Source organism: Calcarisporiella thermophila, assembly GCF_041956535.1.
Source record: "Calcarisporiella thermophila strain CBS 279.70 unplaced genomic scaffold VTP21scaffold_24, whole genome shotgun sequence".
Taxonomy (NCBI): Eukaryota; Fungi; Calcarisporiellomycota; class Calcarisporiellomycetes; order Calcarisporiellales; family Calcarisporiellaceae; genus Calcarisporiella; species Calcarisporiella thermophila.
The window spans coordinates 165866-193668 of NW_027192214.1; the positions used below are offsets into that span (position 1 = coordinate 165866).

At 46.5% G+C, this 27803-nt stretch overlaps 10 protein-coding genes across 10 annotated transcripts; 4 read left to right on the forward strand and 6 right to left on the reverse strand.

Moving 5' to 3' along the window:
* Nucleotides 1-63: 63 nt before the first annotated feature.
* VTP21DRAFT_5860 (uncharacterized protein) lies at nt 64-2854 on the reverse strand (the record flags this gene model as incomplete). The annotated part of the gene is made up of 10 exons (XM_069396427.1): nt 64-506; nt 593-1283; nt 1361-1456; nt 1522-1595; nt 1666-1746; nt 1808-2097; nt 2159-2391; nt 2461-2516; nt 2625-2732; nt 2809-2854. The coding sequence occupies 10 exons, from the start codon at nt 2852-2854 to the stop codon at nt 64-66; spliced, it is 2118 nt and encodes a 705-aa protein (XP_069247515.1).
* Nucleotides 2855-3767: 913 nt separating this feature from the next.
* Nucleotides 3768-6258, forward strand: VTP21DRAFT_5861 (uncharacterized protein; the record flags this gene model as incomplete). The annotated part of the gene is made up of 6 exons (XM_069396428.1): nt 3768-3879; nt 3950-4627; nt 4713-4807; nt 4863-5537; nt 5683-5986; nt 6119-6258. 6 exons carry the CDS (start codon nt 3768-3770, stop codon nt 6256-6258), a joined length of 2004 nt encoding a protein of 667 aa, XP_069247516.1.
* Nucleotides 6259-7627: 1369 nt separating this feature from the next.
* On the forward strand, nt 7628-9400 carry VTP21DRAFT_5862 (uncharacterized protein; the record flags this gene model as incomplete). Its single annotated transcript, XM_069396429.1, has 3 exons — nt 7628-7784; nt 8286-9160; nt 9248-9400. The coding sequence occupies 3 exons, from the start codon at nt 7628-7630 to the stop codon at nt 9398-9400; spliced, it is 1185 nt and encodes a 394-aa protein (XP_069247517.1).
* A 2466-nt stretch (nt 9401-11866) lies between these two features.
* Nucleotides 11867-16384, reverse strand: VTP21DRAFT_5863 (uncharacterized protein; the record flags this gene model as incomplete). Its single annotated transcript, XM_069396430.1, has 7 exons — nt 11867-12477; nt 12565-12817; nt 12966-13660; nt 14381-14560; nt 15074-15412; nt 15500-15758; nt 15902-16384. The coding sequence occupies 7 exons, from the start codon at nt 16382-16384 to the stop codon at nt 11867-11869; spliced, it is 2820 nt and encodes a 939-aa protein (XP_069247518.1).
* Nucleotides 16385-17067: 683 nt separating this feature from the next.
* On the reverse strand, nt 17068-18734 carry VTP21DRAFT_5864 (uncharacterized protein; the record flags this gene model as incomplete). The annotated part of the gene is made up of 3 exons (XM_069396431.1): nt 17068-17525; nt 17610-17868; nt 18021-18734. 3 exons carry the CDS (start codon nt 18732-18734, stop codon nt 17068-17070), a joined length of 1431 nt encoding a protein of 476 aa, XP_069247519.1.
* A 427-nt stretch (nt 18735-19161) lies between these two features.
* VTP21DRAFT_5865 (uncharacterized protein) lies at nt 19162-21374 on the reverse strand (the record flags this gene model as incomplete). Its single annotated transcript, XM_069396432.1, has 6 exons — nt 19162-19442; nt 19558-20173; nt 20269-20397; nt 20487-20862; nt 20909-21027; nt 21096-21374. 6 exons carry the CDS (start codon nt 21372-21374, stop codon nt 19162-19164), a joined length of 1800 nt encoding a protein of 599 aa, XP_069247520.1.
* A 1267-nt stretch (nt 21375-22641) lies between these two features.
* On the forward strand, nt 22642-23303 carry VTP21DRAFT_5866 (uncharacterized protein; the record flags this gene model as incomplete). The annotated part of the gene is made up of 2 exons (XM_069396433.1): nt 22642-22848; nt 23019-23303. 2 exons carry the CDS (start codon nt 22642-22644, stop codon nt 23301-23303), a joined length of 492 nt encoding a protein of 163 aa, XP_069247521.1.
* A 618-nt stretch (nt 23304-23921) lies between these two features.
* Nucleotides 23922-24236, reverse strand: VTP21DRAFT_5867 (uncharacterized protein; the record flags this gene model as incomplete). The annotated part of the gene is made up of 1 exon (XM_069396434.1): nt 23922-24236. The coding sequence occupies one exon, from the start codon at nt 24234-24236 to the stop codon at nt 23922-23924; it is 315 nt and encodes a 104-aa protein (XP_069247522.1).
* Nucleotides 24237-24321: 85 nt separating this feature from the next.
* VTP21DRAFT_5868 (uncharacterized protein) lies at nt 24322-24910 on the reverse strand (the record flags this gene model as incomplete). The annotated part of the gene is made up of 3 exons (XM_069396435.1): nt 24322-24379; nt 24468-24713; nt 24789-24910. 3 exons carry the CDS (start codon nt 24908-24910, stop codon nt 24322-24324), a joined length of 426 nt encoding a protein of 141 aa, XP_069247523.1.
* Nucleotides 24911-25650: 740 nt separating this feature from the next.
* On the forward strand, nt 25651-27387 carry VTP21DRAFT_5869 (uncharacterized protein; the record flags this gene model as incomplete). The annotated part of the gene is made up of 3 exons (XM_069396436.1): nt 25651-25910; nt 25995-26550; nt 26683-27387. 3 exons carry the CDS (start codon nt 25651-25653, stop codon nt 27385-27387), a joined length of 1521 nt encoding a protein of 506 aa, XP_069247524.1.
* Between the last annotated feature and the right edge of the window lie 416 nt (nt 27388-27803).

The following is a 27803-nucleotide window of genomic DNA, read 5'->3' on the forward strand; positions in this document are numbered from 1 at the left end:
ACACAAGCGGTAAGGAACAGCTGTCTAAATAATTAGTTAAATGGATTCCAGCTCTATTCACATTTAAAAGTCTTGGACGAAGCGTAAACTCCAGCCAATTTGGTCACCCAGTCGCGGTAATACTTCTGCCACGGATTGAACATCTTTATCTCCACGGCCACTTACGCATAACAATACGTCTTTTCCTGGACCTAGCTCCTTCGCTAACTTAAGAGCATAATAGGCAGCATGCGAGGATTCCAGAGCAGGAATAATGCCCTCCTTTTGAGTAAATTGCCTAAAGCCTTCAAGAGCTTCAGCATCCGTCACGGCGTAATACTCAGCACGGCCGGTGGCTTTGAGCCAGGAATGCTCTGGTCCCACACCAGGATAATCTAGACCGGCGGAAACCGAATGAGTCTCCTTAATTTGCCCTTGCTTATCTTGAAGTAAATAAGTACGCGTGCCGTGGAGGACACCAGGAGTCCCTACTGTGAGGGTTGCAGAATGGTGTTCGGTAGAGGTTCCTGGATGAGAAGAAAAAGAAGAGGGAAAGGGAGAGGGGGGAGTCATTAAACCTTGCCATCCTAGAATAAAAAGAGAAGCTAATTACCAGAACCACCAGCTTCCACACCAACAATTCTCACTCCTTTCTCCTCAATGTACGGATAGAACAATCCAATGGCATTGCTTCCTCCTCCTACACATGCCACCACGCAGTCTGGCAATTTCCCAGCCTTGGCAAGCATCTGCTCCTTACTTTCCTTACCAATGACAGATTGGAACTCTTTCACAATGGTCGGGAATGGATGCGGCCCAATAGCAGAACCGACCAAATAATGTGTGGTTTCAACATTGGTCACCCAGTCACGCATGGCCTCGTTGATCGCATCCTTCATAGTTTTAGCACCTGCGTGAATCGGTACGACGGTAGCGCCAAGCATTCGCATGCGGAAAACGTTCAGAGCCTGTCTGCGACAGTCCTCTGCACCCATATAAACTACACACTCCATACCGAATTTGGCGCACACCGTTGCCGTGGCAACTCCGTGCTGACCAGCACCCGTTTCGGCAATGATACGGCGCTTGCCCAAACGTTTTGCAAGAAGAATTTGTCCAATCGTGTTATTGATTTTATGGGAACCTGTATGATTGAGGTCTTCGCGCTTCAACCAGATACGCGCGCCTCCAATCTCCTCCGTCAGTCTATCCGCAAGATGCAAAGAAGAAGGGCGACTCATGTAGTCATAATAGGATTCGAATTCTTTCCAGAACAGCGGATCATTTTTGGCCTCGATGAATGCCTAGTATTTTGAAAACATTCCCTCTAAAAATGTTAGCCTGGGTTGGGCATAGAGTCACGACATAAGAAGGATATTACTTTCTCTAACTGGCTTAAACAGTCAACTAGCGCCTCGGGAACGTAAGCACCGCCAAAATCTCCGAATCGAGTAGCAAGAGTATAAATGGCAGATCCCTGAAAGAATAAAATAAAACGTTGAGCTGTATCCGAATAAACTGAGTAAGGAGGCGGCAACTTACTACAGAGCCATCAACATGTTGGAGTTGAAGACTATCTAGCTCACTTGCGACTTCATCCTCAACCGTCATCTCGGCTTTGAGAACAAATAATTCGAGAGTCAATAAAACAATACAATTAATAGACACCGAATCTGAACGGATTACCAGGGCCAGATGGAGCTTCGGCAGTCCTTCCGCATAATGCAAGACAGAACTCTTTGATAGCCTCGGGTCTCTTTCCGACCTCTATAGTAATATTATGATGTAAATATTTCCGATCTACGCTTGGGAATAATGTAGAACAGACCAGCATCCTTCAAGACATTGATTAATTTGCTTCCAATCACCACCCCATCTGCGTGGGAGGCAACTGTTGTAAAGTGATCGCGTGTTGCAACACCAAATCCAACGGCCAAAGGGAGCTGAGTGTACTTGCGAATACGCTTAATGATAGCAGGAAGTTCGGAATTGACTTCATCTCGTGAACCCGTAGTGCCCATTCGGCTCACGACATAGATGAACGTATCAGCAACCTGTGACAAATTTTGGATACGAGCCTCGGTTGTGGAAGGTGCAATAAGGGGAACGTAAGAAAGACTACAAGGATCGACAACGCATTAGGTCACCAAAGCAATCCTCAACTATTGAGTACACTTACCCTTGACGGAGGCAAATAGATCGGAATTTGTGAGATTCCTCAGGAGGTAGATCTACAACAATGTAGCCATTAACTCCTGCGGCCTTGCAATCTTCCACAATTTTTTCTTCGCCATAGCTGAGAATAGGATTGTAATAGCCCATGAAAAGCACGGGGATCTTAAGGCCACGTTTCCGCGCCTGGCGGACGTATTCAAGGCAGTCAGGAATGTACACATGATGCTTGAGTGCCTCCTATTCGATGGATGAATCAAGATGAGTAATAAAATCTTTGATTCGCCAGATCGTCAAAAATAGACTAACATTGCTAGCATATTGAATCGTAGGTCCATCGGCTAGTGGATCGGAAAAGGGAATGCCTAATGGAGTGGAAATGGATCAACATCCATGCATTCTTCATCGAACAGCAGTGCAAAGTTTCCAGAAACAGTGCAGCTAATCCCGTGGAGGGACGCAGAAAATCTTACCAAGTTCAATAATATCGGCGCCACCTTCTTCTAATTTCAATAGTATGTCTACTGTTTCTGCCGGAGAGGGATAACCCGCCGTGACAAATGTGACAAAGGCGGGGCGGCCTGTTGACAATTTCGAGGAAGAATAAAAGCACGTTAGCAGGATAAATACCGACCAATTCAAATGCGCATGGCAAACCTTGTGCTTTCGCCTGTTGAAAAGTTTTTCGGATAGCAGATGACATTCTTTGATGTATTTTAGAGAGTTTATTCGGAAGAAAAATACTTCTTGAAATAACGAATTTTAATGGCTTCGAAATTTGCAATTCATTAGGTACTAATTTTTTGTCAGGATGTATTGATCCGAGGCACAGCAGAGATTGAAACCTCGGATATGGAGATCGCAGAGTTAAAATCAAGGTGAATCATGAAAGCTAGATTTTAAAACCTTAAAGTATTCTGTATTGTGAAATGTAGGATTCGCTTGTATTTACCTGGCACGGTAAGGATTTAGGAGCTCGAGCTTCGTTTTCTTTAAGTGAAACGTTAGAGCAATGTTTTTTCCTTGACACCGAGCGCGCTTTCAGCATAAAACCAGAAAGCCAACTTGCTCAAGGAACCTATTGTGCTGGCCTCAGAATGCCAACGAACAATTTGATATTTGTTGTAATACTAAGCATCTTATCACGTATGAAATGAACGGCCGTGTAGCGCCTTTAAGACCATCAGCATGAGGAAGTGCTCTCCTGGTGGTACCCCAATCAAAAGAAGGTCCAAAGATCTGATTTTCGGGGCGACGCGTGCACCAGCGAGGGCCCCGGTCTTGACTTTAAGAGACAGAGCCCATGAAGGACTACCGAACTCCATGCTAACTGGAGGCATGACGCCCTTCTCGGTTTTTGTTGAATGTACGGTCTGTGGTTGAGAAATTTAAAGTCCCAATTCGCCCGTGCACCCGAAATCTTACTATTTAAGCTAGACGCGTATACGCTTGAAAGTAAGTTTTCGGGGAAAGGCCGAACACAATTTGAATGCTTCACGAAACCTCCATGGAAGATTACACCTCAAGCTTCGATGCTTCCAATGGGCTTCTGAGACATTTGCATATAAATACAATATTTTCGAGATCGCCATCGAATTCCGAACATTTATTTACATATGTTCAGTCATATGGGTATAGTCGAGGAGGATAAATTGCAAACATCTAGTATCCATCAAAATGAACAAATCAATGAATCAGTTTTGGAAGTTGAAGTGGCCGTAGGGATGGGTATGGAATTCATATTTAATGACATTTTCCTTCTCAATTAAAAAATTTCTAAATTACAACTTGCAATTAGCTTCATCAGACATGGCTTCCTTCATTCCCTTGGAAAAAGAAGAGTGCAAGTTCGAAACCGATCCGTTTGGTATCCCTGAAGAAAATCTATCTTATGTTGAGCGCTCATCTATTCTTGATAAAATAGCGGAATTCTTTGGTGAAAACAATCCTCGTGGGGAGAACAGAACCGTTGCACTTACTGGCCCCGAAGGCATAGGAAAAACCCAAATAATGCTTCGATACACCTATCTTTACCGCAGAACATATGGCCGCCTGCTTTGGCTTAATGCTGATAATTGGAATATTACCCTTCACGATATGGTGACTGCATTTGCAGATGAAGAGGATAAAGAAGAGTATATGAAAACGAAAAAATGGCTTTTTCTCTTAGACAATGCGGATGAAATAGCTGCCAAAAGGATATTGGAGGCTTTACCCCATAAAAGTGGTAAGGTTATCTTGACTACACGGGACCCCATCTTATCTATAAAAGCAAAAGTTATCCCTGTGGGCACAATGTGTGAAGAGGAGGGTCTCAACATGCTGCTTGGTCAGGAGTTGAAGACAATTGACCGACAAAGTGCACGATTTCGCAATGCCCTCGATATTCTACGCGAACTAGCTTATATTCCACTTGCGATAGAAATCGCCCGGGCTTATATTAATAACACAGGCTCTTCATTCCAACACTATCTTTGCATGCTCTATAAAAATCGCAATCATCTGCTAGCTTACTCTGATGGATGATAGATCCTATAATCACCAGCGTACTGTGACAACAGTCTGGGAAGTCGCGCTTGAAAGGATTCGTGAGACCAATCCAACTGGTGCGTTGATCCTTGAAGTATGCGTTTTCCTTCAATCAGACTCAATACCTGTGCGATTTTTTGAAAATCAGAGCACTACTCTGCATATTGGACCCTTTTTCACAGACTACACCGACCAATTCCCTAAATAACAGTGAAATTGGGAAAGAAATCGCTCAGCTGACAGCTTTTAAATTGATATCTGTGATATCCAACAAAACTGAAATGATCGTCGGTGAAAGAAAAAATATTACGTTAAGAATTTGCCCTCTTGTACAAAAGATCGTCTATGATAAATTCAAAGATAGGAAGAGATTAGACTGGATTAAGAAAATATCAAACGCTCTCTATCTGGAGACGCGCGATACCAGAATTTGCGATACTGAGAGCCGATCGACTATGAGTATATATCTACCTCATATTCGTCACTTTGTTACCTTTCTTAACACCCTCGACCATAACCCACCGCTACCGGAAAGCTTAAGCAGCCTGCTAATTCACACCGTTCAATACCTGTTTAGTAACGGAATATTTAATGGAGCAGCAAAACTAGCAAAACTTTCCGTTACTGTGTCGGAGTTGATTTATGGAAACGATCATCCGGAAACTTCAACCGCCATTAAAAATTTGGCTGGGTTTTACGAGTGCCAGGGCATGTATGAACAGGCTGAGCCGTTATATCACCGCGTCTTAGCGATAAAAGAGAAAGCGCTTGGATCCGAACACCCAGAAATTGCAAGCTCTCTCTACAGTTTGGCTAAATTTTTCTATAACCAAGGCAAGTATGAACAAGCTGAACCGGTATTTCATCGAGCTATAGCTATGCAGGAGACAGCATTAGGATCTGAACACCCGGAAACCCTATGTTCTTTATACAGTTTGGCTAAGCTTTTCCATAGTCAAGGCCAGTATGAGCAGGCTGAACTGCTATTTCTTCGAGTTATAGCAAGATAAAGTATTAGGAGCTGAACACCCATATACAGCAAATTCTATGCATTGTCTGGGAAGGCTTTACTGTAATCAAGGAAAATACGATCGGGCCGAATTACTTCTTCAACGTGCCGTAGAAATACGAGAAAAAGTATTTGGGGTCGACCACCCGGAAACTGCACACACTCTCTACTATCTGGCTAAAGTGTACAAGAGCCAGAATATATTTGACAAGGCCGAATATCACTATCGCCGCTCTCTTGCAATAGAAGAAAGTGTATTGGGACCTGAACACCCGGATACAGCAGCTGCACTACATGGTATAGCTGATCTCTATGCTAGCCAAGAAAAATATAGCCAGGCAGAGTCGCTTTATCGGCAAGTCAGAAAACTAAATGAGAAAACACTAGGGCCTGAACATCCAAGTACTGCAAATTCTATTTATAATCTAGCAAAGCTTTATAGCAAACAAGGCAAAACCGATCAAGTAATAGCCCTATTTCAGCAATCTCTGGCAATCTGTGAAAAGGTATTGGGACCTGAGCATCCAGATACACTAAGATCTCGAGACGGTTTGGATAAACTTTTATAAACCCAAGAAAACAACCAGTATAAATACACTATTTATGTTGAGAGTTGGGACGAGCTAAAATATTGAACACTGTTTGATGGTGATATATTTCATTCTAGGTTTATTGTAAGTCTCTCTGTTCTTCAGTAATACTCAAAAAGCCCAAGCTTCTACCAACTAATATTGATTATCAAGCTATATAGTATATATACTTCGATTATCTTGATAAACTTTAAAAAGATATCAAGGCATTTTGTCTATTTCCGTACGCATAGTTTGTATAAAAGGAGAAGTTTATTTGGGAAATGACTTAGGGAAATGCCTGAAAAATAGTACGAGGAAATGGATCAGAATCAAGTATAACGGTGAAGGGACTCATCTACTCCCCATTGATCTCTCTACTAGAGAGAAAGTGGTAGGCTCATTTTTTATAGGCTTTAACCTCTAGGGAACTTATCAATTACCGATGTACCATTTAAGGTTATTAAGATCCTTTGTGTTAAGTGTATTGTGTTGTTTTATTAACATTGCACAGAAAACTCCCCTTATTGTCCATTGGTAACAAAAAGACCATATCAAGTGTCAAGGTTGATATATTGCGTCCTGTTGAAGCAGTTGCATGGGAGGATTCCTGAAAGATTCATAGTTTTATATAGGTAACAGAGTATTGATATAGTATTCAATGTAGCTTTTCTACTTTAGAAGCTCGAAAATATTATTCCGAATGCGACTCCTTATATGGAATTTATTAAGTTAATTTGTCACAGCTGCAATCATCACCACAACCATGAATTTAACCGTTCGCTGGCATGCATTTTTCGACATTTAACCCTCTTTAAATCTAAGCCACCACAGATCTATCCAAGTATACATAAATCTCGATTCCTGACCATTCTAATTAGAGATGTCGCTACGGGCAAACTAAGTGGCCCAAAGGCTGGATCAGCCTGGAAAAACGTGCAGATACCCACTCAATGATTTGAAAACAATACACTAAGAATATTCGGCTTCATTTTCTCCGGTTTCTTTCATGGCTGCTATGCCCTCTGTCATGCTGTATTATCTAGCCGCAAGTTAGGGAAATTTTGAAATAAACTAGAGGTGACAGGGGTCCCCTGCAGCGTCCAGTCTTCAAATCCTCTCAAACCTGGGCAATAGCTTCATTACTTGGCTCTTTCGTGGAATAGGCCAGTCTGCATTCCACAAAACGAGTAACTAGTGGGGGGGGGGTCTGTCGCTGAGGCGATTTCGGATGAGCGTCTGGGAATATAGCTTCTGCCATTCCAATGACTTTTTATTGAGGTTAAAAATAGACTGCAAATCGGTGTGAACGGCAGTCTGACCGGTTTCAATCATTATAGTCTCATTGTATCAGCAGATTTGTAAGCATATGCACGCACGTATTCGCGCCAAACCTACTTCACTAGAATGGCTGGCTTGGTTTGCTCTGGGTGGCACGGGAGGCCTGGAGCGCTGGTGCTGGACTAGCCGCTGTCAGCTAGTGCGATTCCAGCAGATTTCGCGGCGGGACGTTGCACGAGTTAATTGTAATAAAACCTCGGTTAGATCATGGATTGCTTATTTGAATCTCCTTGTGCTCCTCTTCAAATAAGGCAAATATACAGATTTCTGATACCCGCCTTCAGAGGAGATCGCCTCTTTTATTGCACCACCACTTGCCGATCGCTTATTTATTTTTTTTTCATTTTTCCTTGCCGATACTTGGAACAAACGAGCTGGGAGAATAATCAATCAGTATTCAATTGATACATTGTGTTGAAATTATACCCAATTCAACCTTGCTCAAGGACGTATATATATATACTTTTATGTACATATATATATCTAGGCCCTAATTATCGCTATTGTCTCATTGTATCTACCCTTCACTACACTTTACTCGATGCAGCCGTCATCTTTCACTTTACCAAGCATTCACTCGTTACTCCAACCTCCGCGTGGATATAATGTTGAAGGTGAGTCGCAGATCCCTTAGCCAGTTCACCCCTCCCATATTCGTTTGACAATTGACTCTCCTTTCTCGCTAGACCCCCCTCCAGCCATCACATCTCCTTCCTTTCCTTTAGGCAGTCCGCCCGGCGCACAGAAGAGAGATATTTCCCACCATGTTGGACGACCAGCACCACACTCCAAGACTGGTTGGAGTCTCTCATCCTATACATTTCCACCACGAGATCCACATCCTAACCAACATGCCAGCCTCATACCCCCCGTCATTGGGCAGGTGACAACGGCATTTGCTCAGGCCCAAATCAATGACCAGGCTGATTTTCCAATGGGAAATGCACCCGAATCTCTCCTTCCACCGCCTCAGAATATTCCTGCCAGTAGTAGTGCAATTAACGGCCGGCATTCCCATTTACGACAACATCAACATTCACTCTCCGTTCCTGATATGCCGCCTCCCCATATGACTCCCCTGATATTCCAGCAACACAATCCAGTAAGAAAATCAAAAACTAGGCCATCCCATCACCAACGCTCTGCTTCCGATTTCACACACCCGTATTCTTCAACTGGCTCCCTCTCCCCCACTTCCACTCCTCGTTCGACGGACGTTCGCCAGCGAAGAAAAGAAACCCATAGGCGCAATATGTCGCACACCAGCATAGATTTTATTATCCATCAGGATGAGGTAGACGGTAGAGATAGCCTAGAGGAGGAAGAGGAAGCTCAAGCTGCTGAAGACGAAGAGTTGCTTGCAAGCGGAGTAATAGAGCGAGGCGGAGATGACGCTGACGAGAATGAGAACTTTGCAACCTCCAGTTCAAAACGTCGCCTTCCGCGGCCAGTGCAAAACCGCTACCCCTGTCCGTATTGTCCGAAACGCTTTTCACGCCCCAGCTCCCTCAAAATCCATACCTATTCCCATACAGGCGAGCGACCGTATGTATGCTCAGAGGTAAATAGGCGATGCTTATCTGTTTAAGGGCCAGGTCGGTGAATGGCTAATAACGATCCTTTCCTCTCCCCCTACGCCCACTAACAGGAAGGCTGTGGTCGCTCTTTTTCAGTGCAAAGCAACATGCGGCGACATATGCGTGTGCACCGTCTTGGGCGCCAGGTGAAAAAATCAGGCAGACAACCGGCCACCGCTGAAGTAGAGGGTGACTCATCCTCGTCGTCAAACAACGTGGAGTGAGGGGAAAATTGCTCGCTAGGATATCATTTTATACTATTCTAAATTCCCTTGGTAAATTTGGTATATATTTCATTACGTAGACCAAGCCCTTATTTTTTTTTTCGTTGCCATTCCCACTATTCTTATTCTTTAATCAGATTTTCTTTGGGTTAAATATGAGTGCAACTTTTCGATTATATTATTTTTTATCCTTCAAGATCAATGAGAATGTGTAGTTTATTGTTTTTTTTCCTCTTCTTTTTTGTCGTCTTTCTATTTGCTGTAAATTTTTTCCTTCTAAATTTCACTTACGTCGTACTATTCTTTGATCCTATTTTTCAACTTTTTTCTTTCTTCATTGTGTGAATAATAGTTTTTTTTTTTTGGTTTATAGTGTTTGCGTGACATTTTCTTGCGCTTTGTTTGTACTTGAATTCTTTTTTCGAATAAAGCCAAAATTAGCATGGTAGAGCTACTTTCATTGACTTCTCTCCTCCTCATGAGGATCGAATGGTACGCTTACGGTATTCCCGGTGGCTCTATCTCGGATTTGGATTGGTATTAAACCCATTTCTAAACCCGTTCAAATCTCTGGGCAAAATCCGAAAGACAATACGTTGTGTATGTCCCAATAAAACGAATCTGCATCCCCTCTTCAATATTCCCATAGAGCGACACGGCAAAAGCATCCAACTATAGCTCTGTGTCAGAGTCCAGTGTTTAGAGCCTTATTCACTTAGAGCTTTTGTCCTTTAAACCAACACAAAATCCAGCGTAGATAGCAAAACAGGGAGTTGTCTATTCAAAGAAATATAATTGGGAAAAAATAAATTATCATGAAGAATTACAGTAAATTGGTAGAAATAAAAGCTTCTATTCCATAGCAGACCAGACGTTTCTTGCTTTCACCAAAAGCAGAGCCAAAAGCCGGGCCATTCGGCCAGACTAATACAAACATGTACGGATAACAAAAAAGGAATGATGCAGCAGGCAGCCAGTGACATTGACTCATTTCCCTCATTTGCATAATGAAATGAGAACACATTGGGACAAGGGAAGGGGCGTGCAAGGAGAACAAGGCTAGAAAACGGGAGTTGGTTTGGCTTTTTAATTTTAGATTAGCTGAGCTAAAAATTGAGAATAAAGAGAATGAACAAAAAGCAGCAAGGCAAAAAAATGATAGAGAGCAAGCATCGAAAGGGCAAAGAGTTACTATGTATTTTTGGGTGGTAAAGATAGAAAATAGGCAAGAAATACTAACTTAGATTGGAGTTTACTTCATTTCTTTTCCAATTCAAACATGATTCCATAGCTCTCGGTTGCCAACTTGACCACCTTTACTTTTATTATCCAATCACACCGCCGAAACTCAAACAGTATTGACCTCTTGACAAAGGCAAAATTTGAAATGTCCATTTTGTTTTCATACTTGTTTTGCTGCATGCGCCTCAGTTGGCGCCTGCAGCTATTCATCGTTTCTGAATTTCGAGATTAGAGGTAGCTACTTTGATGGCTGCTGTTTTAGGGGTGGCGGTTGTAGATGATATATGCCCATTGTTGGTCAACCTTTCATCACTTCAAGAAAAAGAATAACACACGCTAGCTATGAGAGCATCTTCACTGATGCTAAGTCCGGAACCCAAGCTCATGAGATCAATGGTATAGGGTGACCCTATGTTCATCTCTGAGGACCGGTCAATGGTATTGGGAAGACCAGGATGGTTGTGGGTTTCGAAAAGGCTAATTGGAAGAGAAAAATGTGCTCTTAGTAAGGCTTAAATTGTTCCATTAAAACAGAGGTGGCAACATCGAAGATTTTTTATGCAACCCACAGAAAAGGAAATGTTAAGTGGACAATGCGAAAGCAAAAAAAAAACAAAAAAAAACAAAAGAGAAGTTGTAGAATGTAGCGACATAATACTGACGCCTTTGAAAGTAGCGCTTTTGACTCAACAAGACAGTAGTTCACGCATAAATATGAGGAGGAAGAGTGCCACTTGGGTTAGTTGGCGCATCGTGTTTTGGCAACTCTCTAGTTCAGCCCAAGGCTTTTTTATCGGATTACCTGAATCCGCCCCATACCTCTAAATGCTTATATCCACCACGCTAACAAAACCCAACGGTGAGTAGATTCAGTATCTTGAGCACCCCTCTGACCTCTTATCACTTCCAAACGCTTTGGAGAGATACAAGGCAAAGGGGATACGAGCGTAGCTACAATTGATATATTCTGCCACTTTTGAATAGAATTAAAAATTAAAAATCAAATATGAAAAATAATTTCTTTGGCAATAGAGGTAATATTATCATAGGGCGGGTATTAGAGATAATAAAGCCAGACATGACAGTATAGCAATAGCTTAATGCGGTAGCTACCAAAAAATAGAGGTAGGAGCAAAAGCGGAATAAATATGCTAGCAAATCCTTTCGTTAAATAAGTATGTATAAAAAGAGAAGAAGGGGGAGAAGGAGGGGTCAGTATAGTGTTTATGCTTCATCTGGTTTCATTGCGTAAATCTCCTCTTTGTTTTGCTCAACCTCGTTAGGGGGATAGCTGATTCTATGTTGGGGAGGAGACGGAGGAAGCGCAATACCCTGTGTATTCTCGTCAGGCGTATTGTAGTAAACAAATCCTGCGGCGTCGGGGGAGTAGTGAGTGGAAGAGTATCGAGGAGGCTGAGGTGAAGCAGATCTCATTGGTACGGCTCCGACTATACGATCAGAATCCTTGTCGGTGTATTTTGGCGCTGGAGGAAGCTCTTTTGGTGGCTCCTGTATTAGAGGTGGTGGTAAGTGTTGCTGTAGCTCCTGCTGTTGCTGTTCTTGGAGGGCAATTTTACGCCTCTTTACGAAAACGAAGAGCAAGGCTCCAATGATGAGAGCTCCACCGATACCAAGACCAAGTCCCAGTGCCATAGTATTAATGCCAGTAGTGGACTCTGAGGTTTGCTGCGAAGAAGGTGTCGCGGCATTTGGAAGGCTAGTGTTGGTGGAGGTAGTACTTTTGGCCGAGGGATCTAATTCATCCACATAGGTAAAGGTGTCGACGTCGAGGATTTGCATGCCGGGTTGGTAGTTGACTTTGTCGGGGGAGGAGGCTAAAGAGAAAAAGGCAGAGTTAGTGGAGAAAGATTTGCTCAGAGATAGTGTCCACAAATGGAGTTATGAATGAATGCTTTGCTTACCATGTATTCCTCCAACAGTAATCAGATACTTGTCATTATATAGGAAGGATGTATGCATATAGCGCGAGTTGGGCGCACTCTTTATATCAGGGACAGACCATGTATACGTGGCAGTATCAAGTATTAGCAAGCTAGGAGAGGCAAACAAAAACGTATAGTCGATAACACCTCCATAGACTATAATCTTGGTGTCTCTTCGGACCGCAGAATGGCCTAGCCGTACTGAAGCCCCCGGTGGTAGTCCTTTCGTCGCCTGTATTAAATACACATTGGGTAGCATAGCAAAGAGAATCGGTTAGCCTTTTATTTTTTGTGGGAACATGGGGTAGGAATTGGGAGAGCAAAAATGGGAGTGTAGAGGAAATAGAGGAGATAGCCCAGCAATCTTGAAGAAAACTTACCACTCTCTTCCAGGAGCCTGAGATGGGCTCAAAGACGTCCATGTTTTCCAGCCCGAAAACAGTAGTGTTTTTGTTTCCTACTCCTCCAATAACCACTAGAGTACCATCGGCCATGGCGGTCATGGTGTGTCTTACTCTTGGTTCCAGGGCTACCTTTGTTTGTACCTGGGCCCAATTGCCATAGTCATATTGATAGGTATAGAGTTCCGAATAATAATAGACTTCGCTCTTATTTGTCACGGTATTATCCGAAACATAGTCTCGTAAACCTCCTAGCAGATAAAGTCTTCGGCCAAGTACCGTAGCAGCAAGTGCTCCCGCCCTTGTCCGAGGGGGCAAAATACCACTCTGAGTCGGTAGAGTCCACACGTTTTTGGCCATATCGCAGTCCAAAACATAATTGGTGTCGGGAGACATCTGTCCACCCACCACCACCAGATGCCCGTCCACCACGCTGGCGTAATTGTTGGTGCCGATGGGTAGAGACATCGCGGAAGGAGTGAATACCTGTTGCCATGGCGGCGATGCCGTTTTGAAACGAAGATTGAGAGAAAGACTATACACCTCATTGGCTTTTCTTGTGATTTCGTTATTAACTGAAACAAATCCTCCATAGCAGATCAAAAGTTTCGTGCTGGGATCAAAACCACATGCGGAGCCGAAATGCGGAAGGGCCGATGATTGTTGAGAACGAACTAGGGTTTGTTGACAGCATAGGAGGAGCAATGCAAGAAATAGCCATCGATTTAGCCCCATTTCTCTCTTTGCGACAAAAGTCATGAGAGCACACTCGGATGGAGGGTTTGGAGCGCACTGTGAAAAATGGATGCAAAATGAATTTTCTCAACTTTAATTTAATATCGCCACATTCGTGATTGGCAATCTTTGAGGCTGAGAGGTATTAAAATGGACAAAATACTGTGCTTTGATGCGGAGACGTGATCCTAGATGTTATTGTAACATTAAGGTACTTCACCAAAGATGTAGAACGAGACCAAGTAAACGAGGAAAAGAGAACAGTGAATTGCATTGATCAAATAATCTTGGAGTTACAGGTTTAGTATTAAGGTGAAAATACATTTATTAAATATATATGCCCGGTGTATATTATGTACAAAGGAAACGAGGAAAATAGAGCAGCGACGCAATATAACTGAAACTCTTCAGGATATTGAAACCTTGGGCATCCAGTCACGATGCTCCCGATTCTAAAATGACACTGTGAATGATGAATTCTTGTTAGAAATAATGCTGGCTTGATGTTTACATGCGATATGGGGAAGGGATGTTGCTCTGTATATTCTCCCCAGGCTTATTGACACAAATCGATCATAAGGATGCGGGGAAATAATAGTTTGGAGAGTTCTGAGAGGGTTGGGATCCAACCGCCCTTATGGAAACAGGCCCGCCCATACATCCGAGTTCTCCGCCAGGGTTAAATTTCGAAGGAGGTAGCTCTTTTAATGGTTCACGCATTTGAGGTGGCGACAGATATTGCGATATCTGAACAGGTTGATGTTGACATCGTGAGCTAACCTCCGTCTGGTCAGCATAGTTGACGCCTCCAGAGCTAAAGATTTTGATATCTCTGCGGACTACGGATTGTTCGATGCTAAAGTGTCCACTTCAAAATATTTAAAGGTGAAGCTGTAACTGATAATTATTCGGTACTAGAATAAATGAGAATACATACAGAAATAGAAATCGACCCTTGTAATATGGATAGAGTATTCAAAGGGTAATAGAGATGAAGCATAAATACGACTACAGAACAATATAGCGTAATAGTTTAGCAACGATGAGATAATTGCAAGAGCAAAAATGAGCCAGTCCCATATTAATTAAATAAGAGCGAACATAGAAGAAGGAAAGATAAGGGTGTCACCACTTTCATTCTTCGTCTGGCTTCATCAATTGAACCTCCCCTCTGCTTTGCCTTACCTTAGAAGAATAGCTGATTTGATGTGTTGGAATAGGAGGGGGATGTGAAATGCTCTGAACAATCTCAATAGGTTTAAAGTCAAAAGGCCCTGAAACAGCGAAAGAGTAGTGAGAAGAAGTGTCTCAAGAGAATTGGAGCGTAGCAGATCCCTTGGGGATGGCCTCACCTATATTTTCGGATCCCATATTGGTGTTGGATATAGAAGTTGAAGGAAACTCCTTTGATGGCTCATACATCTGAGATAGCTTTATCTCCTGCTGAGTTTGTCGAGCAACTTTTCGTCTTTTTATAAGAACAAACAGTAAAATCGAAGCGATGAGGGCACCCCCGCCGAGACCAAGACCGAGACCGAGACCTAATGCCATGGTATTTGGATCGCCATTGTTAGAGTTGGTAGGAGAAACTTGGATAAAAGGATCAAATTCGTCAACGAAGGTCAAGGTGTCGATATCGAGGATCTGCATGGAACCTCCATTGAGGAAATTGACTTCGTCAATTGATGATTCTATTGCATATAAGTAGGGGGATGGTTGAATTAGAAAAACCTCGCAGTCAAAGCAAATGAGAGAATGAAAATGAGGCCATTTCTTACTAGTTGCTCCGGATAAGGTGACCAGATATTTGTCATTATACATGAAGGTAGTATGAGTAAAACGCGACTTTGATTCATTCTTTAATGTCGGAACGGACCATGTAAGCGTGGTTGTATCAAGTACAAGCAGGCTGGGAAGAGAGAGCACCATTGCCTGGCCTATCCTAACGAATCCTCCATACACGAAAATTTGGGTGCCTTTACGGACAGCAGAATGGCCAATTCGGGCTGACGCATTCACAGGCAACCCTTTTGTGGCCTATTTTGGAATCAGATGTAAAAGCCAAAGCAAGGTGAACACGTTAGTCTTAATTTTATCGGCGGTGATACAGGGGAGGATGAGAAGTGAGGATGGAGGGGCGATGAGCAGAGAGAAAATCCGCAATATTGGTGCCAAATTACCACTCTTTTCCAGGCGCCTGAGATGGATTCAATGACGTCCACATACTCTAACCCATATACTGTTTGGTTTCTTTCGCCTCCTATGACAATGAGTGTGTCGTCGGACACTGCTGTCATTGTGTGTAAAATTCTTGGCTCCAAAGCTACACTCGTACGTTCCAAAATCCAGTGACCATTATCATATTGATAAGAGTAGAGTTCTGGATAATAGAACTCTTGTTTCACGTCTGTTATGGTATCATCCAACAAAAAGTTGCGGACACCTCCTAGCAGGAAGAGATTTCGGCCATCTTTGGTAGAGGCTAGAGCTCCGCTGTGTGTACGAGGGGGTATGTTACCACTCTGTGGCGGCCGACTCCACACACTTTTTGCCACATCATAGTCCAACACATAACTGGTGTTGGGTGACATATACCCATCCAATACCACGAAATGCCCATCCACTATGCTGGCATAGTTCATTACTCCAACTGGCAGGGTCATCGTGGAGGGATTGGGGATTAGCCGCCAGGGGGGGAGGCCGTTTTAAAGCGGTGATTGAGTGAAAGGGTGTATACCTCATTAACATAAGATTGAGGAAAGCTCTTCCCCAAATCCACTCCTCCGTAGCAGAACAAAAGTTTTGAGCTGGGATCAAAAGCACAGGCTGAGCCATAATGAGGAGCGAGGTATTGGGCCTGCACTTGGGCCTGTTGGTAACAGAGGAATAACGCAAGCACCAGCCTGTGGTATTGGCCCATTTCCGTCTTCGTCGAGAATGAGATGAGAACACCCTGGAATGAATGGCGAGTGTGCAAAGTGAAGCTAGTCTTTCAGACTTTAATTTAATATCGCCACATTCGTGATTGGAGCATTCTGAGGCTGATGAGGTATCATGTAAAATCGGTGTTAAAAAAAAAAAAGGGAATTTTTATTGACAAGGGGCAATAAGCCGTTACGAAAATCCTAGATAACGGAAACCAGCAGAAACAAGAAACGAGCGGTACAGCGAAGACAATGAATTCAAGGGGTATTAGAGATAAAGTTTAAATATGACTATAAAATTATCTAGTGTAAGAGTTATAAGAACGGAGGAAAAAATTGCAAGAGGGAAAATGGACTAGTCTACGCTAGTCAAATGAAAGTGAACATCAAAGAAGGAAGGAAAGATAGGAGTATCTAAACCTTCATTTTTCATCTGGCTTCGTCGAATAAATCTCCTGTCTGCTCTGAACCCCCTCATTAGGCTTACCTAAAGGCTCCGAGGCGGCGGGAGAATAGTACGCAGAGGAATTTACTGGATCCCCGCCGGTATGGGGTTTAGTAGCTGAACGGGACTCCTTTGGTGGTCCATACATTTGAGATGGGAGATGATGTTGCCGAAGTCGCGTAACAGCCTTTCGTCTTCTTATGAGAACAAACAGTAAACTTGCGACTATAAGAGCGCCTCCACCGAGGCCGAGGCCGAGGCCGAGACCCAAGGCCATGGTATTCATGGTGGTGGTATTTGGATTGCTAATGCTAGGGATGGTGGCGGAACTCTGAACAGAGGGGTCGAATTCGTCAACGAAGGTCAAGGTGTCAATATCGAGGATTTGCATGGAACCTCCATTGAGGTAATTGGTTTCGTCAATTGCTGATTCTACTGCGAAAAAACAGGAGAGCGGAGGAAATAAAAATAAGTGGACGACGCAAAAGAGGAATAGTAGAACGAAGCCATTTTTTTTACCAGTTGCTCCGGATAGGGTGATCATATACTTTCCATCATATATAAAGGTGGCATGATTATAACGCGACTTTGGTTCATTCTTTAATGTCGGAGCCGACCATGTAAACGTGGTGGTATCGAGTATAAGCAGACTGGGAAGAGAAAGCACTTTCGCCTGGTCGGCTCTAAGAAATCCTCCATACACGAAAATATTGGAGCCTTGACGGACAGCAGAATGGCCCATTCGGACTGACGCATTCGCCGGTAACCCTTTCGTGGCCTATTTTGAAATTGGGGTTCAAGGCCAAAGCAAGGAGAACAGGTTAGTCTTGATTTCATCGGTGGAGGTATGGGAAAGGGATTAGGTGTAGCGAGGAGAGAGCGGGGGACGACGAGTGGGAGGGAAAATCCGCAAGATTGACGCAAACTTACCACCCTTTTCCAGGAGCCTGAGATGGGTTCAATGACGTCCACATACTCTAGCCCATACGCGGATTGTTTGCTTTCTCCTCCTATGACTATGAGCGTGTCGTCCGGCATTGCTGTTATCGTGTGGTGCACTCTAGGCTCTAATGGTACATTCATCCGAATCAACGTCCATTCGCCATAATCATATTGATAGGAATAGAGATCTGGGTAAAAATGTCTTTCACTCATTTCGTCACGTATACCACCTAGTAGATAGAGTTTTCGACCCCTTACGGAAGAGGCTATATCTCCAAACTCCGTACGAGGGGGTATAGAACCACTCTGTGGCGGCCGGCTCCATGCGCTTTTTGCCACATCATAGTCCAGCACATAACTGGTGTTGGGGAACATGTATCCACCCAATACCACGAAATGCCCATCCATTGTGATGGCATAGTTTGTTCCTCCAACAGGCAGGGTCATTTTGGTGGGGTTGAGCATTTGTTGCCAGGAGGGTGAAGCCGTTTTAAAACGGTGATGGAGTGAAAGGGTATATACTTCATTGAAATACTTTGTGGAGCCGTCTTGCATTCTCTCCAATCCTCCGTAACAGAGCAAAAGTTTCGCGCTGGGATCAAAACCACAGGCTGCTCCGTAACTAGGTACGCGATATTGGGCGAGCACTTGGGTGTGTTGGTAACCGATGAGGACCAATGCAAACGCTAACCAGCGGCCCATTTTTGTCTACTTCGAGAGTGGGATGAGAGCACCCTGGAATGATGGGAGAGTAGTAAAGGTTGGAAAACTCCAAAACTTTAATTTAATATCGCCACATTCGCGATTGGAGAACTTTGAGGCTGATGAGGTCCCCGAAAGAACGGTGAAAAAAAAAAAGATGTATTGACACGGAGGAGAAATTAATCTATGGGGATAATCTAACATTAAGCTACTACATCGAGAATATAGAATGAGAAAGAGTAAACGAAGCAAGCAAGACAGAGCATTATAGAAAGAGCATAATCGAAAGGAGAACATTAAAGTCGCGAAGTCCAATTAGGGAGGAAAAATAAAACAAAATGTACAAAAAAGACAAGCAAACAATAGTAACGAGGCGAAAAGAAGACAAGCTCCACTCGGAGGCAGGCAGGGTTAGGGTTCGCATCCCCTACTCTTCCGATTCGAAGATGACTCGGTAGTTCTCGAGCACCACCTCGACCACTTTGCATTGGAACTGCATTTCCGTTAGTCGGTCGTCCCCCCGAAGCCCGAGTAGGGTGGGTCCCCAGACGATGGCGAGGTTGGAGATGGTCATCTTGTTTTCATCCGAGTGCTGCTGGACGCGATCCAGATGGCGCATGAGGTAGGAGAGGGTCGCATAGTTTGGATCCGGGAGCCGATTCACCGTTTCGTGGAGGGCGATAAGGCGGAGATGGCCGTCCTCGATTTCTACAAAAAGGGGGGGGGGGAGGTGAGCCCGTCCCAAGACACGGATTAGCCACATTGGAATTCAAAATGGGAATACAAGCTCAAGCGCCCGAAAAGGGCGCCTTCCATGGCTTACTTGAGGACTGGATGAACTCGGGATAGAGTTTGTGGGTCAGAAGGGGATCCGGCAGCTCTCGGAAGAAGAGCTTCAACAGACTCGCAATGTTATTGACATCGTCGGCATAATCCTGGGAGGTCAGGTCGACCTTCTCGGCATCCCGGTCAAACGCAGCCTTCATCTTGTTCACCTGGGTGCTGGTGCCGGAGAGGCGATAGATGCCCTGGCTCTTGAGTCCCCCCTTCTCCTCGATCGCCTTGGTGCACTTGACTAGCACATGGGGGATCTCCAACTCGTCGCGCTCCAGCTGGCTGGCTAGGTCGACGCCGAAGGTGGGACGAGGGTTAATGATGGACATGGCCTGGTGCGACATGGTGTATTCTGTGTAGGGGATCTCGGAATGGCCAAACTTGCCGCTGTGGGCCGAGGGGGAGCGCGAGGATTGACGCACAATGCCCTTGAGATCCTTTGCCCCGTCCATCAGCTCTGCAAGGGCTCTCAGGCCTCCGTTGGCTGTGGAGGATCCGTCGAGAATTTTTCCATCGGTGGCGGTCGATTGTTCACACATGAAGGCGTAGCGGGTGAGTTGATACTGGACGGCCATCGTGCACTCGTCGGATGCTTCGATCAAAGACTTGGGGTAAGGATAAAGAGAAGAAAAGAAGAAGAAGAAAGAAGAGGGTGTCAGCTTTCCTATGAAGGCTAAGGGGGACGGGAGGGAAGGCCTACCGTAAGGATCCTGGGAAGGTGTACATTGAAGAATTCGTGTCTTGCTTGATTTGTCTGAGCCAGCTGAGTTTTGTAGTGCTCCTTAGAAAGAGCGGCCTTGGCGCGTGCATCCTCCTCCATTTTTTGCAGCTGAACAAGAAAAAGCAGTCAATATAGAGTGAGGTTCTTATCGCACCAATTGCCAACGGCGCCTCTACTTGCCCCCGCATTGCACTTACTTGTTCTGGAGATTTGTTGCCTTTGAACAGTTTCATTGGCTTTCCTAGCGACTTTTTGGGCGCTTCGCCATTTTTGAGCAGAATCGTCTTCTCCCAGTCCTCGCTCAGCGTGTCGTAACGCATCTTCGACTTCTCGAGCAGCTGCTCGGATTCGTGCATAGCGCGCTCCTGCCTTATGCCGATTTCCTTCAATTGCTTGCGCGAACGCTCCGTCTCCTTGAGCACCGCTTGCAGATCGTCGGACACTTCCAGGATGGACTGCGCAAACTTCAGCCGGTTCTCCGCGAGCCGTTGGTGCACACTGAGCACCTTGAACCAGACCTCGGCGAAGGTGCTGGACGAGTCAAAGATGGGGGGTGAGAACGAATAGAGTATTCTAATTAGCCTCCGAGAGGGGGCCCCACTTTTGCTTGGAGTCTTACCCTTGTTTCGCGTATTCCGACTTCTCCGCCACCTCCATTGCTCCCTGCGTCGCCTTCAGTAGGCCCTTGCTATACTCCTCCTCAATAATGGCGCGTTTCTTCAGAAAGGCAATGACATCCTGCGAAGGGGAGAGATTAGGTTTCACCCTCGGATGAGCTTCCTCTGGAGTTGTGCAAAATAACCAACCTTGCATGCATGCATGTCTCTTTTGACGCACCCTAGCAACAATGAGAATCCTTGCTGATATACACATCCAAGGAAGATGTTAATGTCATTAGGGTGGTTCCCAAGAGTGTCTGTTCCATGTCCACTTACGTCTAAATCACATAGCTGTGTGATGAGGCCCTCCGTTTCGACATCGTAGTCAGAGGGTAGATTCAGGGGCGATGGGGACTCCTGATGCTCAGAGATGGATTGCGTGGCGGAGGACTGGGGGGGAGAGGGGAGAATAGCGATGGTCGTCATTATTTAATGGTGAAACACGTTGGTTAGAGCGGCAGCGCTGTCTTTAGAGATCGAGAAAAGAGTCCAAGAGGTCGATGGCGGGAGAACAATCTAATGAGGGGAGATGGGGAGAGGGGGGGAATCCTAGGGTGGCAGATTGAGATGGAAAAGAAGGGAGGGGTTAGGAGGAAGAAGAAAAAGCTAGCGTATTGCCACTGTTTCCTATTTCTGCAGTATTAATTCTAAATCTAAATTTTAGATATTATGTTCTCATCCTTTTTCAATAAACCAGAAAATAGAATCATTGGAGCGACGAGCCTAAAACAAACTTCTTTATTAATGATGTGTTTCTATTTTTAACCTTATCCCCCACTTGTCTGCCAATCCCCTTCGCTGTCGCCGTCCTAAGCCTGATCTTCGCCCTGTCTGAATTTTGGGCGAGTTCCGGATGCGCTTTATAACAGACGGATTGGCGAACTGCCTCGCAATGAAGACCCTTCCAGGGAGAGTCTGTACGCGTCCTGAGTAGAGAATTGGCATTGCATCATGCAAGCCCCTAATCAAGTTAGACTCTGCCATCCCTTCTCTGCTCCCTGCTGCTGCTCCAATAAATGCAATACGTCGAAAGCTCGCTAGTTTTATTGTCTTGCCCTTATGTTCTCTAGCCTATACATCCTCTTATGCTTCGCGGGTCACCCATGGAAGAAGTAGGCGGTCGCAGAAAATATTCTCGTGCTTTAACAGACCGCCACTGTACAAGTGGGTCGCCCGCGATTGAGTAGGTGGGGGGACCATCTCTGTATCCTTGAGGGAACAAGCGCCTTCGCATGGAGAATGAATCTGGTATAATCTGCTGTACGCGAAACTAGAGTTGAATGCAGAAAACGCGGTCATTCTCCATACCATCCCGACACCCATTATTCATTGCAATAGAATTCATTTGCTGGCAACTAGACAGATGGACAGTGCATGGAAGTGGATGAATGAATGATGCTGAGAAAGTGTTCTTCTCCAATCGGACCGTGCTTGGTCTATTCGTGCCATTTGCGGATCTGGCAGGGACCTCTCTATTCGAGCTTATACGGATATTAGCAGCACTCTGACAAGAACTTAATTTGGATTCATCTCCCCCGGCCTATCCCATCCTTTGATATGCGGAGTCCAACATTGGATTTGGATCCCATAAGAAAATTCCTGGGCATTTTTTCCACGAAGTCACAAAAAATCCAAGAAAAGTGAGAGCGCCAAAATCAAATCTTTCCGAAAAATCCATATATATGTCCAGATCATGAAATCGTTTCCGCTCCTAATACTTTTCTTTCTGCTAATAACACAAATCTTTGCACAAAATCCACCATCCTCCATGTCGGATCAAGAATTGAAGACGCAGGGTTTAGAGTTGCAATCGTTACGCCAAAAGAAAGGCCACTATCAGGGTGCAACTTTTGATCAGGAAATCGACGGTTTTCAAGGGCGTAAGCACAGGCTAATGGTGGTGAGTATCCCTTGATTTCACGAGCATTTTTGTAATATATTTACACCATACCATACAATTCCATTGGAGAATGCAATCTTGTTCGCCTCTACATTATTTTTTTTTATTCTGAAAATCTTGGATCTATTGCTAATCTCTGGTACGCGCCTTTTTTTTTTTTGCTTATATAGGCTCTCGGCGAAGCCCTGGGCAAACCCGGCACTCCTGCTCAAAAGGTGATCGAGACGATGGGTAAACCCGACCAGCTCACACCTAGCCTTGATGAGCAAGCCGCTCCTACCGTGGCAGTTATGCCGGGGCCCGTAGTCCCATCGGGCACGAGCACTCAGAGCACCGAGCCCAATTTCTACTATCTAGTGTATGAATGGCGAGGAAAGCACGACTATCTGTGGTTCCAGGTGGATTCGAAAACAGAAAATGTGCTTTCATCAGGATGGTACAATGCATTTGAGTGATGTCTTTGCCAGAGAGCTCTATGTATTTCCTATTCCCCTTTCCCTCTTCTCTCCCCCCTGTATGGTTTTAGCGTATAGATACTGATATCGCTTAACTGTATTATTAAAGTGTTTTGAAATATCCAGCCTGACATTCTAGTGAAGAGTGGCGAATAAGCACGAGAAATCATATTCCCAGTTGTGCCCTATAGAAGACTAGGAACGAGGGGAAAAAAAACAACGAATGTTCGAGATGGGGAATGGCTGGGGGCAGGCGAAGGAGAGTTAAGAAGGAGGGAGGGGAGCGGGCCAATGGGAAGAGGAGGAATCTTATGAGGAGGGTGATGTAAACACGGATGGCCAACAGGATAATGAAGACGCTAAAGATTATCAACCCTGTAACAAAAGAAGAATCGATATCATTTCCCCTTCGGGCCCAGAACCCCGATGGAAGAAAAAAAAATCTATTTATAACCCGGATTTGAAAGACAGAGGGCCTAAGTTAAGAAGCACCCGCCCTCAAACAAATACAAGAAGGGTGCGGATAATACTGGAGGGACGCAGGGGCTGTTGGACACCTTGGCTCCCCGTAATAATAATGTGTGGTGGGGTCGAAATTAGGCATTCCCATATGCCGACCTAATCCTGGCGCCAAGCTGGGAACACGCATAAAGTGGAAGTTTCTCTTTCACATTTCTCAGGACGAGGGTTTTCAGACTCCTCTCCAATCCCCGGCCAGAATTGCAGGGGGGGAGCGAGTTGGGGCTGCTTCGGCCGTGGCCCGAGCCAGAACGATACCGCTTGACGCATCCGGCCATTCTCTGGCCGCAGCAATTGGGGCGACTGCAACCTGCATTTGCAGATGGACGTCCTCTGAAGGGGGGGGACGCGCGGGGGAGGATGGGAGGAGGCGTCGCGATCGAGGCTAGCCAAATCCCTCTGATAGCCAAGCATAAAAAATGATGTCACATGGTGTGAGCATCACCGACCAGTATGGGATTTGTGTCGCGCACCGCGTAACAGAGCATGAAAAAAAAAGTCAATAGAAGCGGGCCCATTGAAAAGCCGCAGCTCCCGGCCCGAGCACTGCGACCGGGCTAGTATAGAGGCTCAATAGCGGAGGGGGGCGAGGGCAGGTTCAGCCCAGATGGCGAAATGAGGGGAGGGGAAAACAGAGATGCTAACCGGCGAAAAACAAACGCCCTGATGGCCTCCGGGAACAAATGGGGGAGGCGTGTGTGACGGTTCTGTGATTTGGATCTTGCGCGCAGAGGCCCAACTCTACCGCGCTTTATTTCCCAACGGCTTGACACGATGCGGCCATGGCGGGTGTCGAAAGCGGCCTGGCCGCAGCGGCTCAGCAGGAAGCGCAAGCACACCAGCAATCGCAATAAATAAACCGCTGCAAGAGCAATCCGTCGCTCATTGGCCCTGTGGCCAATCCCTTGTATATTAAATTATGTGATATTGTAAACCGCGTCATAAATTGCCGCCTCCCCATTGCACACCGAATTGGCCCGGTGCTGGGAGTCAATCTGCGGGATTCGCCCTGTGCAGCCTATTGCTGCCCGCGGCCCATCCTCATTTCCTCGATCGTTTATTGCCCTAGCGGATTGCGCATTGCTCATCGAGCCATTGGGCGGTTTCGTCAACGGGCAGGGCCGGCGTGTATTTATTCTCGCCCTGGCGCGTCCTTTGTCCCGCCCTGAGGAAAAGAGTTGGAGCCACGAATTAGCATTTTGCCCTCTGGCGCGATCCCGCGGCTACTTGCTAAACATTAATAGATTGGGCCTTGTTTTCTGGTGCACACGGTGCCAACAGCGAGGTTAGTGTAATAAACTTACTTTTCTTTTCTTTCTCGCGGGCACGGTCCACTTCAGCCTCAAAAGCTCGGTGTCTTTTTTTTGTTTGCCCTTCCCTTTTTTTGGCGGCCCCACTGCCTGCTTCCGGCGCGACTGCTTCCTCCCGCCTGCTCTTCTCTCTCGCGCCTCCATCCCCCTCTCGCCCGCCATTTCCCCCCCTCCTCGACGCGCATTTTCCCCATCCCGGCCGCGGATCCATTTTGCCTTTTTCGCGTCTGTTTCGCCCTAATATATTTCGCCGTTCCGTTTTTTTTTTTTTTTTTTTTGTCTTGGGCCTATTTCTTTTTATCACCTAGTCGCATTTCCCCCCTTCTCCCCTTCTCCTTCTATATCAGCCTGTGGCAATTCGCGCCTCGGCTCTTGGCTCCCTGCTCTCCTATACTCCCTCCCTGGCAGACCCTGCGCTTCCGCTGCCGAATCGCCTCTTATTGTGATTTGTGTGCGAGAGCTCTCCCCTTCCTCCCAATCACACCCATCCCGCGCTCAAATCCCTACCCCCCTCCCCCATGGAGACCCTAGCCTCTTCTCCCGTAGTGGCACGTGACGCCACTTCCTCCTTCTTCCTTCGCCCCGATTTGAGGAGCAGCTTCCTGTCGCCCGTGCTCGAGGACGCCGCGGACTACCTCGCCATGTCGCGGTCACGTGTCACGGCCCCGAGCGAGCTGCCTCCATCTTCACCGCTGCCCGAGCGGGGAGACTCGGGAGGCCGGAGCCCCGTCTCGTGTCTTGCGGAGGAGCTGGACACAAGCTTGCTGCTTAACCAGAGGTAGAGTAGAGTAGAGCCTCCTCCGGGCAGAAGGAAAGCTGTGCTGGGAACCCGATTACTAACTCTGCCCTACATGGGGAATAGCCTTAATTCCACAACCATGTCGCCCCGCCGATGCCTCCTCGACTCGCTCCAAGAATGTGACGCTGCAGCCCGCGACGAATGCATCACCATGGACACCTCCATCTCCTCGATGGGCTCGCCCCTCTCTGCCGCGCTGGCCGGGAGGAAACGCATCCGGGAGGAGGACGACTCCGCCCCCCTCAAGCGACGAGAGCCGCTGTGCTCTCGAGAACCGCGCGGGCGCTGGTTCTTATCCGCTCAAGAGTCCATCCTCGGCTCTCCGTGGGGCTCCAGCAAGGCGGAGGTCACCCCCTCGCCCGTCCGGACGCGGTCGAGCATGGCCGAAGCAACCTCGCCCTCCCCCTGCCCCCCCCGCTCCACCCCCCGGCTGGAGGCGGGGAACAACCCCCGGACCCGATTCAAGCGGGCCAACAGCATGTTCCAGACCGAGCGCGAGTTCATCGGCACCGCCGACGGCGTGAGTAGCAGCGGGGATCCGAGGCTGTTTCGCGAGTGTCAGATCCTGCCCTGCATCGAGGTGGGGCAGGACGCGATCAAACGAATCACCCCAGATACGGTGAGTAGCTGCTTCTTCCCCCTCCCACGCCTTGACCGCAAGCCGCCCCTGCTCTGGCTCTGGAGCGGCGGCCCAAGGCTGAGCGTTGGGCCCCTCTGCGTGGCCCCGATCCTAACTCCCCTCTTTCTGTAGCTGATCCACCTGCTCGACAACAAGTACCGGGGCCACTACGACCAGCACTACATCGTCGACTGCCGCTTCCCCTACGAATACGCGGGGGGCCACATCAGCGGCGCGCTGAACCTCAACACCCCGACCGCGCTCGACCAGGCCTTCCTGACCACGATCAAACCCCGCTCTCTCATCGTGTTCCACTGCGAGTTCTCCATCCACCGCGCCCCGCGGATGGCCCTCTACTTGCGCAACCGCGACCGCCAAATGAACATCGCGCGCTACCCAAGGCTGCACTACCCCGAGGTGTACGTGCTGGAGGGCGGCTACGCGGGCTTCTTTGAGCACTACCGCGGGCGGTGCGACCCTCCCCGTTACGTGGAGATGAGCGAAAAGGGGTTTGAGGCGGATTGCCAGAAGGGCATGGAGCGGTTCCGCAAGATGTTCGTGAGATCGCGGTCTGTGTCGGATGTGACCGGGTGGGAGCGAGGGGAGCAGGAGGAGCGCGCGGCCCGGAGGCTGGAGAAGTGGCGGCGGCCCGAGCAAGGGCTGGTGGACCGGCCTAAACCGCCGGCGGCGGCTGGCTTGGGGCTGGAGCTGGCGAGGTTGGGCGCGAAGGACTGCTCGGGCGCGAGCAGCGTGCTGGGCCCGCCTGTGAACCTGGACGGGGAGGAGGTGGGGCGCCACGGTTTACGGAAAAGCCATAGTGAAGCGGGGTGGGCCTAGGTTGGCCCGTGGGTGACTCACATACACATACTCTACATCCATCCATTTTTTTTATACTTGAATCTGTTCTGCTATATTATACCCCCCCCCTTACCCATACACTGAATATAGGAAAGGTCATGCCCAACATGAGTATCGCGATGCCACTTTTGTTTTTTAAGTATGAACACCCCCATCCTCTCATATCCTGTCTCTTTATATTCTTTTTTTTTTTTCTTGCCTGGGAGCTTGTATTACTATCTATCTCATCTCTTCTCCTATATAAATCCCATTCTAAATCCCATTTAGTGAGAAACAGGGCCATGTATAAACAAATAAAAGAAAAGGCTTTGAGAAATACAACCAAAAAATGGAGCGAATAAGGATAGCAAGGAAGGGGATATCCGCACGAATCAAGGGTGACATGACGGTAGTGA